The sequence below is a fragment of the Sinohyriopsis cumingii genome, chromosome 15 (assembly GCF_028554795.1).
Source record: "Sinohyriopsis cumingii isolate HCF-2022 chromosome 15, ASM2855479v2, whole genome shotgun sequence".
Classification (NCBI taxonomy): domain Eukaryota; kingdom Metazoa; phylum Mollusca; class Bivalvia; order Unionida; family Unionidae; genus Sinohyriopsis; species Sinohyriopsis cumingii.
The window spans coordinates 129,831,187-129,855,798 of record NC_142975.1 but is presented as its reverse complement, the minus strand read 5'-3'; the positions used below and the strand labels follow the sequence as shown (position 1 = coordinate 129,855,798).

General features: G+C 37.3%; 1 protein-coding gene across 4 annotated transcripts in view; it reads right to left on the bottom strand.

Moving 5' to 3' along the window:
- LOC149782772 (charged multivesicular body protein 4c-like) overlaps positions 1–24,612 on the bottom strand; it is a 98,694-nt gene that overhangs the window by 33,297 nt on the left and 40,785 nt on the right. For all 4 annotated transcript variants that reach the window (XR_016414457.1, XM_089934270.1, XM_089934268.1 and 1 more), the window contains 2 exons: positions 18,138–18,389; positions 331–508 (listed from right to left, as the gene is read on the bottom strand). Coding sequence is in view for 3 of the 4 variants with exons in the window: in XM_089934270.1 (XP_089790396.1) it covers positions 331–508; positions 18,138–18,324 (365 nt within the window). In the remaining variant the exon portion in view is untranslated. The remainder of the gene's footprint in view (positions 1–330; positions 509–18,137; positions 18,390–24,612) is intronic.

Below are 24,612 nucleotides of genomic sequence, written 5' to 3'. Positions count from 1 at the left end.
ATAACCAAGGTACAAACACTGAACATAGGCCCGTAAAATGTGCACGCAGGTCACAGTAGCCTCTTTTGTTGTAAGGGTGTGATACTAATATAAATCTATTTGATTAACTAATTGTATGATTCCGGTAAGAACAGCGATTGGGATTCAACCCAAGTCAGTGAAGCTTTAAATCCAAAGTGTCAAATGAATACACATCACCTAATGTAAAAATGATCATGTTCAAGACATTTCAACACAAAATCTTAACGCTTGTGGTGGTGGTGGTGGTGGTGGGGTTTATTCACATGCCACAACATTCACGTGCAAGTCAATAATAAAGGGGTTATGTACATGTTATGGTGAGCAGATTTCAAGGCTGCAGAAGCCGATCCCATGGCTTTAAACACCTCCGTGTTGGTGCTGGCATTCTCCAGGGCTTCTCGTTGGAATTCAATTGTTGATAAAGTGCCATCAATCTGCAGAAGCTGTTTCTCATAGCCCTTTTTCCTCTTAAGTGCCGCCAACGCGACTGAAATACCCAAAAGATCTAATGTAAAGCATTTGCTACACATACGATGAACAATGTGCGTTGAAGCATTACATGTGCAGAAAAATAATGCCATATGTTGCAACACAGATCAGAACTCTAAAAGAAACTGAATCTTAACAGGACACATAATAACGATTATTATCCTACAAACTATTCTTGAGTTGACACCGTGACTAGAAACGTCCTGTTAAGACTTGTGTATAAGTGTGTGTGTGTGTGTGTGTGTGATTTTAATTTTTAACGTAGCTTTAACAATTTGTCAGTCATATCGCTAAGATGCCTGCAGTATGACAGTTTATAATGATGTGTAGAACTGGGGCATCATGCCGCGGGCATGTAGCTTCTTTTCCCATCCAGTTATATTATCCTGACACCAGGCCGACCAGTCCTAACACTAACCTCTAATGCTGAGAGCCTAACGAGGCAGCTGCAAGTATCATTTTTAAACGTCTTTGGTATAACTCGGGCGGGGTTCGAACCTGCGACCTCTCGCATCCTAGGCGGACGCTCTAACCACTAGGCCACCAGAGCGGTCGGTTAAATGTTATATTATTTGTCTTTTAAAAGACTCTCGCATGCAAAAGAAAGATAATGTAAGTCCAAGCTTTGTTCATCGTCACTGAGCCAGTTTCAGAATTCCGTTGGAGCCTGCCCTGTTCGTGGTATACCTTGCCCTTCGTTGAAGCTGTACTGTCTTCAATCTCAAGTGGTTAATAATTTCCATGTATTAAGATTCTACACGTGCTGTTTGAACATGAACGTAACATCATTTACCCCACCTTTTCACTTGCAGTGCAAACATATTCTCTTAAATGTAACAGTGAGGAAAAGGGCTTGCACAGCTGTTCAAAGTGGAGCAAAAGTCTGAACAACCCGACTTCTCTCTATTGAATTGACTAGGGACAAAGATAAAGTCGTTATGCGATCTTAAGATGTCACTAACTAGGTGCATGGACATTATGGTTTCGTCTCATTCAAATAATTATACAAAAATATATACTTCTGATAACTCGGACAGTTTAAAACCAAACAAATCCGATAAATTGTTCAATCGGTGTGACTTTAACTGCTATATGCAGAATGTTATCAAGAAAAAGTATTGGCAAATAAAATGTCTATGCATATGAATGTGAGATACATAAAAACAATAATTGTCATTCTTTTTTTCATAACCATTTTATCAGTGTTCGTGAATTTATCATTTCTTTCGTTTATTTTATGCTGCATATGTTTGCAGAATTAGAAAATATTAAATAACAGGCATACATACATATATACATACATACATAGAAACATACGCACGCACGCACGCACATACATACATACATGCATACATACATACATCGTACATACATACATACATACACACACATGCATACATACATACATACATACACACACACACATACACACATACATACATACATGCATGCATGCATGCATGCCTGCCTACCTACCTACCTACCTACATACCTACATACATACATACATACATACATATGCTGTGTAATATTGTTTGACTTGTAAATTTTTGTTTCGGTCGTCATTTTAAGGTATCTGAACTGTATAGTTTTATTGAAAATATATGTCATCTGTGTACCTTGCCTTTTTAATATATATTTCGTAGGGGATGTGATAATACTGGTGTGTTTTTGTCGGCTATTGTTTGTGTTTGTGTCGTAAACGATAACATAAGCCTGCAAATGAACGGAATAAAACTTAAAAATTTTGTATTTTTCAATATAATGTAACTATAAGAGATATTATCCATTAACAGAATACAGGTCTATTCCACAAATTGATTATGGTGAATGAATATTTTCCGTTGTTTGAGGTAGAGCAATTTCCGATAGCAGTGGTTGTCTCGATGGATGGCTTTCACTAGAATACGTAGTAGCATGTGCCGCCATAATTCCTTTTGCAGCTCCAACAATAATGTTGTCATCATTGCTTTTCTCATAACTATTAACTATATGATGTAGTTCAATCAAGTCTAATTCTCCCAAGTCATTGATTTGCGAATAGAATGAATAACTGATGTTGTTCAGGTACGGTTGTTTTATTATTCAAAAATATATTAAATAATCAACATAATTGCTTTTGCGGAAAAATATACGTATTAACCCAATTACCAATAACTTTACTAGCAAAGGATTAGTTCGATTTGTCGCCATAGTTCTCATATGTCCTGAGCGGACAAGAAGTTTAACTTTTTATGTTGTCCTTTTAATGATCATTTTGTGAGGTACTTGTAAAATTGTGCGTACTAAGCAGCAGAGAGGGTGGAAAAACCACGTTTGTTTGTCAAAATAAAGGTTCCCACGAGAACTAATTCGTAAGAAACCTCCAATTCCAATTCTAAAGGCTGCTATGGGATGTTATTTATGATACAAATATATGTACGTGACTACGTGTGTGTGTCATAAACACAGGTGTGTGCATGAAATTTATTTTGTTATTTAAAGCCTCATAGAGGTTCTCCACGTCCTCTGCTGATATACAGTTAAAATATTTGATCAAGTCCGATTCGATATCGACTACGTAGATCATGTAAATTTATTGTTATAAATCCATGTGGAGTTGCCTGAGCACGACTAAATAAATTTTTAAACTTAATAATGTCCATGTCGCCGTTGCACCAAGTTTGATGAATATTTCTCAGCGTGTGCGTGTCAACGCCGTTAAATACCGCCAAAATATTACAATTATCTCTAATTACTTTTGGAATTTGTGTATACCGCTGAGTTACATAAATAACGTCGGTGTTTTTATGGCGCCCGCGTGAGAATATCCTGGCCGGATTTGCTTGTTTATCTAATATTACGTCGTCGTATACAATTAAATTATTAATTTCTCCGTCAAGATCTTCCACGGATGGTGCCTCATTGAAATCGGTGATAAATTCGATAACGTTTTCACTTATTTCGGACGCGTTCTCGTTGAGATCTTTTAACACCTGATAACATCGCTGATCGTCAACGCTTGGTGCAACTAAATATAATTTATCCCATTTTAGCCACCTTAATATTAAATTCAACAACAACTGAGTTTTACCAGATCCTGATGGGCCAATTATTATCATTCTAATCGAATTTGGCAACGCCACGTGATGTTTAACTGGTTCACGTTTTTTTTTGTGGCAGAAAAGTCAATTACATTCATGATATAATTATCATGGATCTATATTGTGTAAAATGTCGTTCACGCACACCAACGATAGATTTAACTACAATTACGACGCGCAATAACAGATTAGCGGGAACAGGCAAATGCGAAGTATGTGGAACAAAAAAATTTAGATTTATTCGTGATAAAAAAGCGACACGGCGGTGATATCCCCGCATCATTAACAGGTTTACCTGGCCTTCCCTGGGCGAAATATCCTGGAGAAAAACATCTTCCCGGATATAATTATTGTGGACCTGGAACTCGGCTTGATCTTAGACTTGTTAATGATACGCCGAAACCAGATGAAATTCCCGTAAATGCCATCGATGACGCGTGTTTTCGCCATGATCTCGCTTATCGAAGCGATGATATTCAGCAAAGACATCTCGCTGACGTAAATTTAATTCACGCGTTAAATTTAATACCTAATAAAAATATTAGAGAAATAATAGCTAGCTGGATAATTAAAGGTGCCATGAAAGGTAAATTAGTGTTCGACGCCGGTTTATAAATAATGGAGGCAATTTATTATTCTCCACGAGGATTCTGGCGAGCAAAATCAGCAATTGCCAAACTTGCCAAAGCGGCTAAAGTAAAAATTTCCGTAGCAGCGTCTTGGTTATCCAAGCAGGCAGTTTGGCAAATTTATCTTCCTCCGCCAAAACGAATCGAGTACGCGCATTTCGACGTTAGCGTGCCTAATGAAGTTCATCAGGCCGATATAATGTTCCTTCCACATGACGTCGTTGACGGAAAAACTTACAAGTACGTGCTAACCGTCGTTGACATCGCTAGCAGATACAAAGGAGCAGCGCCATTGATAACTAAAACAGCTACCGAGGTCGCGAACGCATTTAGTGAAATTTATCAACAATCACCACAACGTGGTCTAACTTGGCCAAATTTACTTCAGGTTGACCCTGGCAGGGAATTTCTTGGCGCGGTTTCATCGTTGATAAAAAAATAATGTTAAAATAAGACGTGGAAAAGTTAATATTCATCGAGATCAAGCAATCGTTGAGCGATTTAATAAAACGCTTGCTGAGCGATTATTTGGATATCAATACGCGATGGAATTTATTTCTGATGAGCGATCTCAAGAGTGGGTGCAACGATTACCTGAGGTTATTAACGCGATAAATAACGAAATAACACGAACGATAGCGATGAAACCAGCCATGGCAATTACAAAATCAATTATACCAATAATAAGGCGCGATTTTTCAACACAACCCGTGCTAGGTAGTATCATTGTGAGATATTTATATAAGCACGGCGAAGCTGAAGGTGGCCGAAAAAGAGCGACCGACCCGGTCTGGAGCATTACATCACATAAAATATCTGCCGTAACAAGGTCGTCTGGAAGGCCGGCGATTTATTTTCTTGATTCGCTAGCTCCTCAACGCGGATTTACTCGTGAAGAATTACAAGTAATTCCCGCTGATACTGCGCTGCAGCCAAAATCACTTAGATAACGCGTCTGTTGCACTCTAAACACGCCATCGTGACGTTGCTTCGTAAATGAACTAGATTGTTATTTTTTCTATTTACGGTAAATTGTCGAGGATCATTTATTTTATATTTCCACGCCATTACGCAATTACAAATCGCGCAGTGGTTGTCTTGATGTTGTTTTAGCATAATTATCGAATCCACGTCGAGGTCAAATTCGTAGTTATTTTTTCTATCATATCGATGATAACTATATAATTTTTTCTTAATTATATCTTCGCAGGTTTCATCGTTAATTATTGCTTCATCTAAAGTAATTCTTCGTAATTGAGATAATCTTCTAACCCTAGACACGGCTAAAATAAACTAAATTTGACCACATAATTCGGTCGTCGACGACCCAAACTTGACCATCGATAGTTAATCCCTGCGATGAATGTATCGTCATAGTGTATCCAAGCTTCCACGGAGATTTTTCCGCATTTAGTGCGTCATTAACAAGATCAATATCAACGGCGACAATATCATTTAAAACTAATTTTTTTTTTTCTCCTCCTGGCACAATTACATCAATATTTTGTCGTCGTGTATCTGTTGGTCGATAACAAAGTGGCACTGGCAACGCTGGAAATTTCTCTCTATGATGTTGTAATCATTTTTTTTCGAAGATCATCGCGAACTATTTTTCTACTAGCAACAACTAAATGACATGGCTGCCATAAATTTAAAAAAAATTCCATCGGTGTTTCAACAATTACTTTTCTCATAACGTCGCACTGAATTTTATCTGGCTGCAGTCGAATTAATTTCTTAAACTCGGTTAGTGACTCATCGAGAGATCTATAATCGGTATTAACTTCTTCGTAATAATCAGCAAAATTCTTCAGCCATTCATGCGGTGACTCTCCGTCAATAGGATTTGGTTGACCGTGATCGCCGCACATAACCACGGCGGTGTTTTTCAGTGATAGCCACTCGAAAAATAATTTTAATATCGTTAAATTTATCGTACAAACTTCGTTGATAATTATAGTTTTATTTATATATTTTTCTCTCATTCTCGAAGATATCCACGTGCCTCCGCTGTATTTGAAAAAGCTATGATACGTACAAGAATTAACGCCGCGTTGCCTCATTTCTTTTGCTAATCTGTGTGTCGATGTTAACACGATTAAGTCAGAGTTTTTTAATAATTCGATTGCTCGGGTCGTTTTTCCGCTGCCGCCAGGTCCATTCAGGTATATAAATTTATGTCGTGAAATTGGATCATATACAAATGGCGCCGTGGAGATATCTGGCATCGTATTTTGATGATATTAATCAGCGTCAGAAAAGTCCGCGGATTCACAATAATTAAGAATTTCTTCGTTTTTTATTCTCCAAGTGCCCCAACCATCTCCGGTTAAATTTAGCAACGACGCGTATTTACGGTCAATATAAAACGAATCTGTAGCTACTCTAACCGCGTGTTTAGGAAATTTATTTATCATGGAAAGTAAATTTATACTTACATATGCGAGCATCGACGATCTTAAATGAGTATATTGCGGTGAATCTCCGTCAACGTAGCTAACGACGGTACCTAACTTCATATCGTCGACGTGGATGATTTCGCGGTTACAAAATATACCTCTCGACGCGGTGTCGGCGATTATAAAATCTAATTCAGCGTCGTCCCTAATTAACCTGGCGTGGTGTCGTTTGTGATCATACGCGCCACCTTGAGTAAATTTACCTATAATTTTTCTACCTAGGTCTTTTGCGTTTTCGTCATCTGTTGGCAGCCAAACTGAAGTTTGTTTTTTATACGAAATAATTGCTTCGCTGACCGTCAGCAACGTCAACATGGCCGAATCTAACATATATCGAAGTAGCGCTATGTGAACCCAAAGTTGTTGGGAAAAATGTTTTCCAAACCAAACGTAGCAGATTTTATGTAAATTCTCGGCAAATTTAAACGATACGACGCGAGCGAATCCAGTTAGGGAACAATCTGGTAACGGTCCGTTAATTGATACTCGCGTCATTTCACTACATGGATGTCCAAATTCAGCAAAATATTTAGCAGCGTCGCCGTATCCTAAAAAACTTCCAGGATAACACGCGGCCATGTCGACGGATATCATATTAATATAATCATATTTAGTGTTCCACAATCCACCGTGGCCGTATTCGACGCAACTCATCTGGACATCCTCGAGAAATTCACGCCGCGTTGGTTTCCGTGAGTTTTTCTCTCTAGCTGCGTGAGCGGCAACAGATGGAACAGTAAAACAATTAATCAATAATTGCTCAGAGTTCATCGAGTATTTATCTGCTAATTTTTCCATCGAGTCGTGTAAAGATTTTATTCCATAAATATCACCGCATGGCCGCACAAACTGATCATATTCATCTTCGCTGGAAAATAACCAAACTGATACTGGATCGGATTTGCTTATTTCGTGAATAAATTTAAACATATTTACGGAGTTATCTGCAGAATTTTTGGGATAGAATTTAACGACACGATCTCGCGGAAATATTGTTAACGCGTCCGACCAAGCAAGAGAATTATGATCAACGATTATTATAGGAGCACCTCGGGATTTATACGCGGATTCGTATAAAATCTCACCCGTTATCGTTTTTACCACGATGGGAAATTTTAATTTCCCCGACAACGCGGCAACGTCGCTTATTGACGCGCCATCAACGACTGATTCCGCCCAGGTATTAATTTTTGTTAATCTTGAATCAGTTAAGCCAGATCCGCGTTTTGTATTTTTTAAATGCTCTATTACTCGCTCAGCTACACAATTTATTGAAGATAATTTCATTGGAGGTAGTTTTCCAACATCTGGTCGATTATTTAGCCGATAAATTGCGTAAACGACCGCGCTAACCAGGTAAGATCTATCGTAATATGGTTTATCTATGCCGGTAAGTAAACCCGGTTTTGACGTGGCAGATAAAAGAACATTTTTTCCAGCTAATAATAGGATCTCGCTTATCTCGAACAACCCAGACGTCGTCGTTCATTTGTGAGATAAATTTTATTCCAAAAATAAATTGTTCTTTACCGTGATTATCTCGAATGTAATTAATGATTTCTCTGGCTCGTTCATCCGTCATTGTGTTATTGATTAAGTTTGTTTTCCAAGTTGACCAGGTATGAACGGCGTTGTCGCTGAGAAACTCGTTTTTAGCGTGGGCGGTTTCAGATAAGTTAACATCGACTTCGTCGAGGTCAAACGATTCCATATTATATTTTAGACAAATATTTAATACAATAATGAATAACTGTAAATGGATATTAATCGGTTCGTTGAATTGTTGCGAAAAATCATGCGTCCGTGATTACTGCGGCGAGCATATGCAAGCGATTCGGTCAGGTAATTATGGACCGCCGCGGTGTATTAAATGTCAAGTTGGATTACGAGGAAAAACTCGTCTGTGTCTGCGCTGCGGTGGAAAACAATATCGAGAGTTAAAGCGTCATTATGACAAAAAACCCACCAACGACATAATTAAATGCGAAGAAGATTATCTTAATAGGTTTTCAAACAAACTTTGATTTAGACAAACAATAATTATATATGGAATCTATATTTAGAAGCCATCCAATCATTAATGGCTACGAAGCATCGTGCGACGGCGTGGTTAGACATATCAAAACGAAAAATCCCGTCGGTAACGTCGATAAATTCGGTTATCTTAGATTTACAGTAAATCACGAAAAAACACGTTACTCCTGTCACAGATTTATATATGAGTGTTTTCACGGGCTGATCAAAGACGGTCTTATGATTGACAACATTGACGGAGATAAATTAAATAATAAGTTAGATAATCTCCAAGCGGTTACCCCAAGAGAAAATTCCTTGCGTGGCAATGCCGGTAAATACTCAAAGTATGCCAAGGTCGTCAAATCAATAAATTTAGAAACTAACGAGGAAATTACATTTCAATCTATGAGCGCTGCTGGTAAATATTTTAATATACACTCAGCCTCGGTGCGACGAGCTGCAAATAGGATAATTAAATCAGCATACTCGTATAAACTCGACGTGTGGATTAAATTTTATTATATTTCTCTGATATTAGATTAAAAATTCTAACAATAAAATTCTAACAATAATTTTTTTTTTTACATTAAATAAATGTAAATAACTATATCGAACGAAGAAAATTTCAACTATGTAATTGACGCTATTGAGAAATTAAAAATTAAAGAAATAAATTTACACGACGAATTAGATACCGAAAATATTGTTGCTGAATTTGAAACGCTCGCGCAGTGCCGATACGAGGGTAGATACGTGCTACCGGCTGAATATAAGTATATAAAGAAAATTCAGTCAGCGATGTATCAGTCGTTGGCGTCCGTCGACGAGTCGTCGGTAGGAGATTTTGCGCCGTTATCGATTGCCATAGAAAAAATAAGATCAGAATTATCTGACGAGTATGAGGCAAAAAAAATATTAACACTCGAGTAAGGCAATTAAGAAAAATAGTAAATGATAGTAAGTAAATACTTGACTACCAACCCCCCCCAAAAAAAACCAATAATTTCTTAATTAACAAAATTTTAATTATATAATGTGCAGTGTAAACGATTTGGCGGCGTTAAATGTATTATCATGTAATTATTTTTACGAAAAGATGATAATTGATAAAACCCGTAATCATTACTTGTTACTTCTAGACACAATGATGACTTTTACGCTTCGTAATGGTGAAATAATACCAATTATAGGTGATTATTCACCTGATCTAACGTCGTTTTCGTTAATTAAAATAGCAAATGAGTTTTCTAATGAATTTCAGCGACGAATTAGTAAGATCTTGCGAGGAGATTTTATTCCTGCTAGAGAATTTCTTGAAGCGGCAGAGTATGTTAAAATTGGATCAGAAATACCTAAAATTTATTGTCACACTTCGATGATATTTAGCATTGGAAATCACTCTATAAGGTATCATTTTTACATCATGAATCTTTGTGAATTAAAAAAAATGATTTTTTTGTCAGTTTTTACTGATTTTTATCTTGTTTTTTTGTCATTTTTTTTACCATGGCAAGGTTAGGATCAAAGATCCTTAGGATCTTACTAGCAGATTAATACTTAATGTTTCGCCGCGTATATCAAGTAAATTTCCTTGTTGATCAGATAATTTATAATTAATTCTAGATAATAATCGATTATGACATCGTAAATAAAACGGATTTACCGGCTCTTGTATAAGTAAATAACCCGGTGAAATGTCCGGGGAAAACGAATAAAGAATAAATCCCTGCTGAGCTTGCTCTGACACGTTTGCGTCAACGCTGTAACTGCCATCGACGACGTCCGCGTGAAGATTAACCGCGACGACGTTAGTTATATTTACGATGCCCGGAGAAATATGTCTGCCAAGTCCATCTGGGTCATTATTATGCCCAAGTATTCGAGGTGGTGGTAATTTTTTCCTCCACGCGGCGTGTAATTGCGAAAATAACTCATCAACGGTGTCAGTGACGGATTTTTTCATTTCTGGCACGTTGTAGCTGGGAAATCTAAAATCTGGCAACGTCGCCTCGGTAAGCGAGTACGCGGTCATAAACTTTTGTTTATTATCTGATTTATCATCAACTATTGCCTGAATCAATCGCAGGTTAAAATATTCCATGTCATGTGCAAGTTGATTTAATATTTCTACGCGTTTGATAATCTCGCTGCATGAACTTGATACGTAAAATATACACTCCTGAAAATAACGTCAAAGCAGTTGTAGTTGTTTTTTATGTTCCTTATTAACAAATTTGAAGTACTCAATGGTAAAATTCAAATTCACATTGCGGTACTTAACTCCTTCGGGTAATATTTCAAGAGTATACCACCACATAATATCATTATCATCGCGAAATTCAAATATACTGCCCAATATCGCTCTTTTTAATTGATTTAAAAAATCTATATAACTTTTCTCCTCAAGATCATGATAAGCCATTTTGGTTGTTACATAATCAGATTTCACAGGTTCTGGCGGCGCTGGCGGATGAACCGGCTCAGTTTCAGGCCAACCTAGCACGGATCTGATCGAACTCGCGTAAATATCAACGATATATGGTGATTTTAACTCAATCGTCGACGTCAACGTAGGTTCGTGCACGGATATTTTTATGCCCGGTTCGGCGTCTCCGGTTATATTCGATATCTTGTAAATAAGTTCGTTATTGATTTGTTCAATCTCGTAACTGCCAGATGGTAATCCAACAACGTTCCAATCGGGAACGCCGTCGGGACGATTTTTATTAGCGAAAACTAATAAATTATTTGATGATAAACCACCAAACGACGTTGATCTGATATTGGGCCAACTGTGATAGACGCGTAACTGCGACAGCGCAATTTCGTTGACGGGAATTGCCGTCGGAAAATTAATATTAAATTCCGGCCGAGTCGAGCTTGCCGATATCATCATCGTGGTCGTTGCCGTCGTGTTTGTTACAATCTGCGCCAGCTCCGTCATTATTAACATCTACGTGTTTAACATCGACGGATGAATAAATTTTTACTTTCAACGAAAATTCAAAATCAGATATATTTCCGTCGTTGTGACTTTCAGAAAGTAACTATGATAATTTCGCATACGCGGCCGCAACTACATTTAATTTTACCACGTACGAGGATAATTTCGCGCTGGTACACGAAGATATTTATTTTGCAATAATATTAAGAACACCCGCGATCGTCGTTGACGCGGAAACAATAATAGTTACAACGAGCGGTGCCATCATTGTTACCGCGGATAATATTATTCCGGCACCGGCAACGGCCGCGGAAACCGAATAAATAATTACGTCGACGGCGGCTAATCGGCGTTGATATTTTTTTATCTTTACCTGATACGTGTCTATGATGAGTTTTAGCGAATTCTGCCATAATCGCGCCTGATTATATATATACGTGGATGCGGTCATTATTAATTTCACGTCCAACTAAATGATGAGGGTATTTCGGCGATAAATTCCATACACCACCAGTAATCTGTTGACACTGTTCTATCTGGTGGCTCTAACTCAAATATTTCTTCGGATTTATTATCTAGTGGAATATTTAAAGATCCAAGAAATCTATCGCTGGTGTGCTTCCATTTATATATTTTAGCTATTATTCTGAATCTCACCTTGGATAAAACATATAATTGATACAAGCCGGTAACCGGCGCCGTGTACGTGAAGCTGTTATTTTCCGGCGTCCATGTTGCTAACCTCGACGCCGTCGTAAACGTTAAATTTATAAACTGATTTGGTACCACTGTTGGTGGAAATTTAATAAAGCTAGCTTTGGTAATAATTCCAGGAATTAGCACGCTAGCACCACTAAATAAATCAACATCGGTGTTAATTTCGGTAATTTTTACGTTAATGTCTGATATTTTTTTATCTATTTCTGCGGAAATTTCATTAATTTTTCTAACAGCGTTCTGTAAACCAGTAAAATCACCTAAGTGAGTATTATATTCGACTCGATTAATTACATCAGTCAATTTGACGTTACTTGTTCGTAATTTTCCATGTTTATCTTGAAAAATAACAACCTCGTCGGGATCTATTCCTGATATTGCTAATAAATTATTAAGTTCATCTCGAGTTGCATATTTAAATAAATCAATATCGGTTAGAGTTTTTTTCTTTCTTGACACGGATCTTCCATAAATGTCAACCACATTGATTAGAAGTATATCTAAGTACGGTTTTATAATACGGCTGAGATGATTTTGATATCGCGTCGAGTACATTAATTGATTCGTGACCGCATATCGGCGGATCAGTTAACATTTGCGTGGGTAACGTTGAATACCAAATTGGAACTTTTAACTGCGCTACATAAGTGAGAAACTCATTTGGCGGCGCTAGCCCGTACGAGTCAAAATAAATAATTTCACGCGGATTTATCGAGCAAGATACCCAGTGCGTTCCCGGACCGGTACTTAAGTCAAGATTTATAATTCCAGACTCGTTAATGTTTGGTTTATCCGGCAACTGGTCGCGCATAAATACACCTCTGAAGAATTTTATTTTTTTATTTTTTGCCTCGTCAGATAAATCTAAATTTGACATCGGCGTTATTGTGGCCGCGCTAATCTTAGGCCGTGTCCGTATTTTGGTCGTCCCAGATAAAGGCCGAGTCCTTGTTTTTTTGGCATATCGGCCTCCAGTTATTTTTTCTGCTATTTTACTACCCGCGTATCCAGCCGAACCTAATAACGCGCCTTTTGCTATTAACGCCGGAGCCGCCGCGGCAGCCTTTGCCGCCAACGGAGCAGCGAAAGTGGCTATTTTCGCAATCAACGCCGGAATGGCAGCGAGAAGCGGAAAGAACCCGCCAGTTTTAATCATGTCCTTGATGGCACCTGGACTAAGTTCAACGTGAACGCCTGAATTTGCTAATTTAGCTTTTGTGAAACGTCCATGTTGAGTTTTAGTTAGCGATAATTTATTTGGCCCACCTTGAATTTGAGTATTTTTCAACATTAATTTTATCCCGCAGGTTTTTACTGACTTTGACTGAAGTTTTTTTATCTGACTCGGTGTCAGAGTCACACTAACATGATCGTATGGCATTATTATAATTCGTTTGATTTAAATTACATTTTTTTCCACCTGCGCGTCAATTATTCTCATTCGGCCACTAATACCTTCTAAAAGCATAGTTCTATCGCTAAGTATCACCGCGATCGCTCTAGCGGGCCCATTTGTGTTAATTCTGGCTTTGAAATGTATATCAACGACAGATTGTTTAAACAAATCAAGATGTTCCAGCGAAAAATAATAAATTGGGTAATGAGTATTAAAATCCAACTGTGATATTTGCAAACCCGTGTCAATATTTTGATCTCGCCCCATAAAACTTAACATATGATGATATGCACGAGCTGTCGAGAAATTTTCAAAATTTATTGATATTTCTTCTGATGGTTCCTTTTGTCCGTTTATTCTCAACGACACTTCGCTGGCCTCAGAATTATCAAATATCATATGACTGTGTGTTTGATCATATCTGTTAGCGTTTTGAAGAGCAATAAAGATGTGTCTAGGTGCGGAAACACCTTGCTGTGATGCAATACGCCAAGTAAATATACCATTGATATTTATATCGGTTGAGTCAGTGGTTGTTGTTAACCACGACATAATTGATTTACCCCCTTGATCCATAAATGATAGTAACTTTTGTTCTTCAATTATCGACGGAGTCATTGCGCGCATCCACAAGGTAAGTTTAGTTAAAACCACCTTTCCATCATCACCAGCTTGTCGCCAAAGTGCTTCATTGCTGTTACCTTTTCTAAAAAGGACAATCGTGTGTTTGGCTCCGAAAATTACTTTTCTAAAATTTCTACAAAATCCAAATATGTGAGATAACGGAATTGCACAGGAAAAACTTCTACGATTACCTTTTAACATGGCTCTGCGTGTGGCAAATCCTAAATTATAATTAGGATTAGCGCGTTTTATGACGCTATATTGAGCACCATCAGCTGGTCTAGCTTCGTGTTCACCATCAACAGGTTGTGGAGCAGCAACGGTAACACCTGCTGTCATTTGTAATTTAATATTCTGTACATGATCGGTGTGGTTATTATTATCCTTGGCAAACATCATAGTAGGACCAGCTGATCTGGTAAAATCGTCTGAGTACCTAGCCAGGCCTATACTTGTCGTAGCAAGATCAACATCACTGGTAATTGATTCTATTTTTCTTCCATCAATCATGTATGTGGCGCTCTTAAACAACGCCATAATGCCATTGTTGACGAATCCTACTTTAAAACCATCAGCGTAGGCAGTGTTATCGGTTTTTATAATATCACCAGTAACTTCGATAAACGCCTCAGATGGTAGAAAATATCTTGTTGTGTCATGAATTTGAATTTCAACGCGATTTTCACTATTTGGCGTTACTGTGTCATATGAATAATATTGATGATCACGCACCGACGTGTCCCTGCTTACGGGTTCGTCCATGCCGAATGCTTCATTGGATGTCCGTGCAAACATTTTATTATAAAGATCATCTTCTAAAACGAAGACCACTACCTGTAAAGCTGGTATTTATTGGATCTTGGCGCGCTATTTGATTTGTTAATTCCATTAGTTTTTGATTTGCCGCGCCGTTTATTATTTTACTAACATCGCTAGGCATCACATCGGTGCTAGGTAATTTAACTGGTGATTTTTTCTTTCCTCGGCCTACTAAATTTAAAACTCTACTTTTGATGGCTTCAAAACCTTTACTAGCCAAATTACCAACACCAGAAAGAACTTTTTCACCAATTACTCCTATAGCTTTCATTGCTAATTGTTTAGCAGCAGGTCCAATTTTAGGGGCTATTCTTGTGACAAAACTTGTGACAGCGTCGCCAAGTCCGTTTCCGTGAGTATATTTATACACGGGTGATCGAGAATTTACCACGCGAACCTGTGTGGGTCTACGATGATATTTATGAACAATCATTATCTATTTATCTAACAACTAATCGCTGTATTCGTCGACGAGTTCATCGATGAGATTTCTGTAAACGTGAACATCTACGACGCCACCGCGAAATAATCGTTGACAAATGTCAGATGCTTCGTTGATTATTTCTGGTGAGTTATTTCCAGCTCGTTTTCCCCCAATAAGAACTTCTAGCCGAGATACATCGTTGATAACGCTATCGGGACAAATAGAATTATAACCGCTATCGGTGTAGGTTGGTGATTGTACTGGAGTCGAAAAATCTTCTTCTTCTTCCTGAGATTGCTGTTCTTGAGGTTGTTGTTTTAATTTATCTACGTCTTCAAGAAAATTTATATAATTTGGATCATTTGAAATAATCCTGCTATTTTTATGAGCAATATATAAATAGGTTGGCCATTTATCTTCAGTAACACTATTGACATATCTTGGTAATAAATATCTGTTTCGAGCATCATAATCATACGCGGCAATTTCAGCTACTCTAGATCGATTTTTCAGCGATCTGATACTACTTTCGTTAAACATAACCGAGGGTAATTCCTCTGATATTTTTTGTCGTTGTTGAGTCATTTTGTTTTTGTCTTACTTAATTCAGAAAGAAAATTTTTATATTCTGGATTTTTCGTATTAATTTTTGCTCTTTTACTGGCAAAATATACCGCGGGGACCCAATCGCCCTGTCCAAGTTGTTCAGCGATAGACTCATCTTTTACATATTTAAGTCTATTTTCATAACCGTTTATGGCGATATCAATTAATTTATATCTATCATCAAATTCATTAAGAGCTTCTTCGGTAAATAACTCATGTGGTAAAGGTTTTTTTCTCCGGTATAGGTCCTACTTGTTGCGTAATTTTTTTTGCAGGTTCAGTTGATAACGGTTTAGGCAGCAATATTGGTTGAAATTGAAGTTTACCTTGTTTTACTTGTTCTTCCAATTTATCTACCTCAGAAAGATATTTGATAAAATTGGGATTATCATTATTGACTCTATCAAGGTCATGATACACATAGAATATCCACTTTAACCAAGCATTACTAGATACAGGTTTATCGATATATTCAGGCTTTAAAACATTTTGTCGTGATTTATATGTGGCTAAAGCAATATAAGCTAAATCTTTATAATTTTTAACCCGTCTAATATTAATAATAGCGTCATTGGTAAATTTTTCGATCGCGCGAACTCCTGTGGATTGTTCTTCTATGTCTTCAACAGCTTGAGGTATACCAGATTTAGGTCTATATTTAACTTTAGATTTAAGCTTAGTTTTAGGCCTTGCCGCAGGTATAACAACCGGTGCAGGTGCACGCACAGGTGCAGGCTGAGGTCGAGTTTGTTCTTTAATTTGTTTTAACACGGGAAGAATACCACGTTTTCTCACATCAGGATCTTCAATATCTCCAAATATAACTTTCTCGGTGGTTTTAGTTATTGGTTCAAATAATTCTGTTGATAATTCTCTAAATCCATGTTTTGTGTCTTCAACTGCTCTTATTTTTCTTTTGACAGATTCTCTCACAGGAAAATATGGTTTTATTGCTTCTAGTCGCTCTCGTGCTAATCTGGCGGAATGTGGTTCTCCAACACTCATGATATTTAATATACAAATAATTTCAATTTATAATGACAAAAAAAAATACTAGCCTGACTTGATCAAATATTTTAACTGTATAGCAGCAGAGGACGTGGAGAACCTCTATGAGGCTTTAAATAACAAAATAAATTTCATGTACACACCTGTGTTTATGACACACACACGTAGTCACGTACATATATTTGTATCATAAATAACATCACATAGCAGCCTTTAGAATTGGAATTGGAGGTTTCTTACGAATTAGTTCTCGTGGGAGCCTTTATTTTGACAAACAAACGTGGTCTGTCCACCCTCTCTGCTGCTCGTACTAAGTTCACATTTTCTCCCGAGATATTGGCACTATGGTGGCAATTGGTATGCGGCTAAGACTAATCCTCTGCCCGTATAGCTATTGTTGATGGTACACTAATTTGAATTCGTGATAAAGATTACGCCTGTAACAGTATATAGTCCAAACTGACAATACCGGGACAACTGCAGAACTATCTACGAAAGAGTGGAAGGAAAATATTATGTTAATGTTTCATACTGCCCATTATAAACTATTACTGCACATTATAACGATCATGCAAATTAACTAATATCAAAAAATAATCAAGCTTCACAACCGTTCTTCTAGAACGGTGCTATATATCGATGGAATGACACGATCTTCTTAAAGTGAAATATTTGTGTAAAGTGAATCCTGCATTAATATAATCTTTCTTTCTTCCTTAAATATTGTGTACACGTATTAAATATTTTAAGCCCCTCGGGGCCCCCTTGTGAGATTAACTCAAATTTAAATAATACGTTGTACTATTATTATTATTATTAGTAGTAGTAGTAGTAGTAGTAGTAGTAATAGTAGTAGTAGCATTGTATATGCACTTTATAATTGACTGATTAATTCAGCTTACCCCTCTTATTTTTTGTTGCATTCTTTTTGGCTATTGCCAATTCCTGTTCTACTTTTTTCTCCAAGAATTCAGACTTTTTGTTTAGCATCTCTTCAATTTCTCGCAGCCTTTGTATGGATTCCTGAGGAGTTGGTCCTTTCCTATCTTTCGACTTTCTCGAGCTGAATGCTTTCTTGAAAAAACTCATCTTGGTTCTTTTAAACTGGAGCTAGTGAACTGTAATATTTCAGTTGATTCACAATATTGATATCACTGAAAAAGAAAATGGCTCGAGAAAGGTGGAATAATACAGGGATGATGTTGACTCAGTTTTTAATATAAAGTCAGAGATAAATAAATCTGTGTGTGTGTGTGTGTGTGTGTGTGTGTGTGTGAACAGATTCCTTTAAATAAGGGCGAAGAATGTATAAAGTCAATCCAATACAAGAGGAAGAGGTCAGCACATAATATACTTTGATCGTTATGACCACCAATTGTTTCAGATGTCAACAGAAATCAAACGGTAGATGGTCTGAAAGAAATTATAGCATTAGCACACTAATATACAAAATTTTTAGCATGCGGTGTACACGTTTGTAATATCTGTATAATGATACTGAACCCTTGCATAATTGCATATTCGCTGCGTGTTATCTATAATACCAGCAGTGAGAATCGCGCACAAAATCATGTCATCGATATATTTTTGTATCATCTTCGTATCCGCTTTGATGAACACTTTTAGCGAACTGCGATTTGAATACTATACGCATGTGATTTGGAGCTTAGTTTCATTAAATTCAGAATATAAGTTTGAAAGTATTTCGCTAGTGTTGAGTAGACCGGTTGTGTTGCTGCACTCAGACCAAACTTTAACACAACGTTATTGAGAACAAAAGGGTATAAATCCACATTCGACGGGTACAGAAAATGAAATTTATATCTTGGGTATGCAGTACAACATTGCTGGTGTTGCTGGTCAAAATGTCAACTGAAAATACATCTTTCAGATGTACGTTGCATGTACCTGTTTAATATTTAATATCAAAAGCATTAGATATATTCCCAGCTTCTGACACTGACAATTATTACTTATAGGCAATAAGACAACTATGTAAATCATCTTGTCCTTTCAAATGCAAAGTAACGGTGAATAGACAGGTGATAAAGGATGACTGATGTTTTTTGCCACGTAACGCGTGTTAGGAGTGTAAGATCTCAATGAAATTAAATTGATTAAATAATAAATACAATCCAATAGATGGATACATACCATTTTCTTGTCTGTATTCATAAAGATGATGCATATATCTCAACATTCTTTTGTATCGTTTATGTGCCTGTATTAAAGCTATAAACTGTGACCTAATCATTATCTTAATTCTCTTTTTCAAGGTTACTTGGTTATCAATTCTTTTATAAGTATCATGCAGTACCAGTAACCTGCATTGATAAAATTAACATATTTAGGTTTTCAAACCTTGATTTATTGCACTTTTATATAATTATGAAACTATTTCGAATGCCCGACACTTTCATCCGCAAGTGGACCGGATCAATCTAGTGATTAGAGCGTCCGCCTCGGATAAGGGAGGTTGCAGGTTCGAACCCAAAGCCTTATAAAAATGGTACTAACAGTTGCCTTGCTATGCGCTCAGCATTAAGAGGTTAGTGTTAGGACTGGTCGGCTTGGTGTCAGGATAATGTGACTGGGTGGGACATGATGCTATATGCCCGCGGCACGATACGTCAGTGCTAGACATCTCTATAAACTGCCGCATTACAGACATCGTAGCGATATGACTTAAACATTCTGAAAAACGCATCCGCAAGTATGTAGTTTCTTCACGTTTACTGTTAGATATTAACCAACGGTTTAAAACAGACTTAAAACCCTAGATAATGGCATATATGAATTGATATGATCAAGAATGTTATGTCGGTTTAAGCAAAAGTCTTGTAAACACAACCCATCAGGTTCTGCGAAGGTTTATGTTGTCTTTCTGCTAGGTTTGTCAGATACCTGTGTCTGCATTGTCAGGTAGCTTGATTATACAATGCACGTGCATTTGAATGTTTGATGAGGTACGCGAGAAGTTAACTTAATATATACAGTGTAGGTGTATATTAATTTCTAATGAAGTGCACTACGCTGTTTAAATACTGTAATATCGTTTATTTTCGCTGGTCTAAATGTTTTTTGTTTGTTTATATGGGGAAAACATTTTCGTCGGTACTTATATTGGTTGATCTTGCTAGCTGTTTGCAGATTTGTAGGAGTTTGATTTCGTGGATTAACGCCTGAAAATACCCCCCAAAAAGAACACAAATAGAAAAAAGCCGTGCCGAAATCAAACGGCAGTCGCGACAATAGATAAAAAATATTAACTCCTCTATGAGCACAACTAAAACAATTATAAAGATCAATCTCTGAAACTCTCCATCAAACGAAACGACGCATCCAACAAGACTAAGCTAATATAAGCTAAGAACAAAAGAAAATCTTAGAAAAATCTGAGTATTTAGTGTGAGCAGACAAGTGCACATTGGACGGCAAAGAACACGGTAAATGGGTAGGAATCAAACATGAGTTTATTATTTTCAAACATTTCAGCAGTTGTGAACAAAAAGCTCAAGTTAAATAGATCAATTTGTTTTTATAAGACTGCATGATTTTTCAATTTTATAATTTAAAAAAATGGTTTCACTTGTTCAGGGAAAAGTCTTTCTTATTTGCCAGTGACACTTTAAATATCATTTCCATTAAGTTAAATTTATGCACTTTTATAAAATCCTGAACAAACACTGGCATGATTAGAAACCAAATAACATCAGTCACAGGGTACGTTTCTCTATCAAACTGAACAATTCCAATACCTTGTTTAACTCGGGTCTAAAGTTGTTGAATAGGTCCGAAGTGTCCTCGCTGAATGTTGTAAGAGGCGACTGAGTGGAGGCAACCTGTTTGCCATGGGTTGAGACCAGTTCCGAGGGAGAAAAATATCATAATAGCTGAGTAGCCGGTTTCCAATTCAACACGCTACTGTGGCTTCTACATCTTCGAGACGGATGGTCGGGATTGCCAGGATCTCGATAAATCGGCTGGTCACGGGGAGCCCTAGGAGGTCTTCTTAAGTTACTTCTCTCTCTCTCTCTCTCTCTCTCGTATCTCTCTTGATACCACCGTTGCTCCTAGAATCTACTCCTTTAATTTCACTTTTTCTCCTCTGTGAAGACTTCCTAAAAGGCTGTGGCTTAACGGGTGAATCAGGAGGTACCTACTGAGTATAGGACCTAGTTTGACTCCGTGGTGAGTGGGTGAACATGGGTGATGAATATAAAACAAAACATGATGGAAAACAAAAATAAAAGCCAGCTGAAAAGATTCAAACTTTTAACCGACTCAGATGATTAACCATGTGGCGTGGAGTCATTCACACGCTTCATTGTAATTCATGCAAAGGATGCGATCAAAATCTGTTGCTGCGCTATCACCTATTATAGTCGAAAAGACTAAGTGGGTTAAACGTGGTCTAGTCATCACCCCCAGAAATGTCAAGAAACTTAAATCGAGTAGCTTGTTTGTTGTATGTGAGCGTAGATTACAGACAGAAAATATCAAGAAAATTCAGACGTCATATGATATTCCAGCTACAGTTTTGCTCCTTTGATGCTAAACTCATCCCAAGGTGTCATTTCGCAGCAGCGACCGACATGGGTCAGTGACAATGAAATCATCGAGGGTATGAGGAACCAATGAGTTACTACAATTCGTCCAATCCGGATCAATCGTGGGCGACAAGTGCAGGACACCAACACCATCATATTTATCTTTAACACGCTAATACTACCTAAGGTAGTATAAGTTGTGTTTTCTAGCTTACAGTTGAAGTACATATTAAAAATTCTCTTCACTATTTCAAGTGTCAGAAGTACGGATATCACGATGACCGATCCTACAGAAATCCTGTGTGTGGACGATGAGGCGACTCCGATCGTCGAGAAGCAGACTGCAAAGCAGCCTCACATTGTGCAAACTATGGCAAAGATCACAATTCAAATTCTAACGACTGGAAAAACTGAAAACTAGAGAAGGAAATTCAGAGGACAAAATGCACATCAAACATATCGTTTCCAGAGGCCAGAAAGATGATGACATCTCAAACCTCTCAACTACCAAATAAAAGACAACCCAGGATGCACAAACCCGAACAAATCTACCCCGATACACAAACAGCTTCAAATATCCCATACTGCAAGTCACAAAAATATACAATCTACACACAGACAACGTTCAATAATTACTCATTACTTAAATCACTAAACAGCAAAAACAAGACAATAAAAACAGGCAACTAAAAGGGTCTGATTGACCTTGAGAAACTGGTTGGCGACCTTGAGGACATGGATACAGAAGAAACTGATGCGTGTACTCAAGGTGGCTCAAGACCTACACACAAAAATGTAACACTGTACTTCATCCTAATACATAAGCAAATATATTTCCCCAGCGAAAGGTCTAACCCAATTACAATACAATCATCACTATTAATTCATAATGAAAAACATCATACAATGGAATTGTCCAGGACTTAAAACCAACTACAATGACATTCTTCTGCTTTAAAATGAACATGATCCGGCAGTACTATGCCTTTAGGACATATTTCTAAAATATACAGAAAACATCACACTTAAAATGACTCCCGATTAATACAGACTCTAAAAATGTTGGCAGGGCCTCGGGGGGGGGGGGGAGGGGACTTCTGTTGTTTATAGTAATAGGGATCTTCATAACGTCATCCCTTTAAATGTAAATATACAAACCATTGCTGTAAGCGTCACTCTACATTGAGTGATTACATTTTCTTCGATTTATACACCACTAACTTACTGCCAAATGATTTAGACAACCTCGTCCAACAGCTGCCCGCCCTCGATAATGTACCAACAATTTGGAAAGAAGTGTGTGTGTGTGTGTGTGTGTGTGTGTGTGTGTGTGTGTGTGTGTGTAAAACAATGGAATGAATGATCAATGCCCGGTTCATTTGGTACTTGGAGACAAATAATTTAATATCTCCCTTCCAAAGCAGCTTTTTATATGGCCGTAGTACCAATGATCATCTCTATTTAGATTCGAAACCTTTATTCGCAAAGCTTTATCAAGAAAAACATTAAGTAGTAGTCTTCTTTGATTTAGAAAAGGCCTGTGATACAACATGGAAGTACGGAATAATGAATGACCTGAACGATCTGAGTCTAAAAGGTCATCTACCAGCTTTTATATCGAAATTTCTCTCAAAAAGTGAATTCAAGATATGAGTGGGTTCCACCCTCTTCGATGTGTTCGAACAAGAGATGGGTGTGCCACAGGGCAGTATCTTTATCTTTAACGCTTTTCAACATCAACATTAATAGTGTTACCATGTTTTTGGCTCCTGGTGTGGATTGTTCCCTATATGTTAATGGTGTCCTAACATGTTATCGGTATAAAAAAAAATGCATACAATTGCAAGACAATTACAACAAAATACAAACATGATTCAAAATTGGACCAATGCCAAGAGTTTCAGATTCTCAAAATCAAGGGACATGAATGCATTTCTGTCAGTTGCGAAGACATCATGATGAACCTAAAATCACCCTGGACGGAATACCTATTGCCGATTGTTGAAGAACGAAGATTTTAAATATTGACTTCGACAGAAAATTCACGTTTATTCCACACATAAAGAACTTGAAAGCTAAATGCTTGAAATCTCTAGATTTACTTAAAGTAGTAGTAACGATTGACTGGGATGATGATAGAAAAGCCATCCTCAATTTATATAGAACTTTTACTCGATCCAAACTAGACTAGTTTTATGTTGTTCATGGTTTAACAAGAAGGCCACTTTTGTCGCTTCGTAGGGAAATGCTTTCTATACAATATGTCCTCAAAGTAATATCTAACCCTTGAACCCTGCTTTTTCGGGTTGATTCGAAAACAAATATAAAACGTTATACCAAAATCTACCAAATGTGATTTCTTTGGCATTAGAACTTTAGATCATCAACATGCCTTGAGAATAGAAAGATATACCTTTATAAAATCCAGGTAACGTCCGTTCACGAAACACTTCCTTTGTTACTTAAACATAAATGTACTTTTCTACGCTACAAGACGGGAAAAATCTGAGACAAACCCTTTCATCTTCAACAACGCTTACCGCGATCTCCTCGCTGAACTTTAACATTACACAAGAAGGTACACTGATGGGTCAAAGGATGTGAAAACGATCAATGCAGCCTTCTTTATTGGAATTTACACTACAAAAGCTCGCTTGCTAGATGGTGCATTGATATTTTCAGCCGAAGTCAGAGCGACAGACCTTGCCCTGAAACATGTCGAAAGCAAACACATTTTAAATTACATCATCTTCTCCGATTCACTATCAGTACTTCCGTCACTACACAACTGGAAAACCCATTACTGACCAACATTCTCATAAAGCAT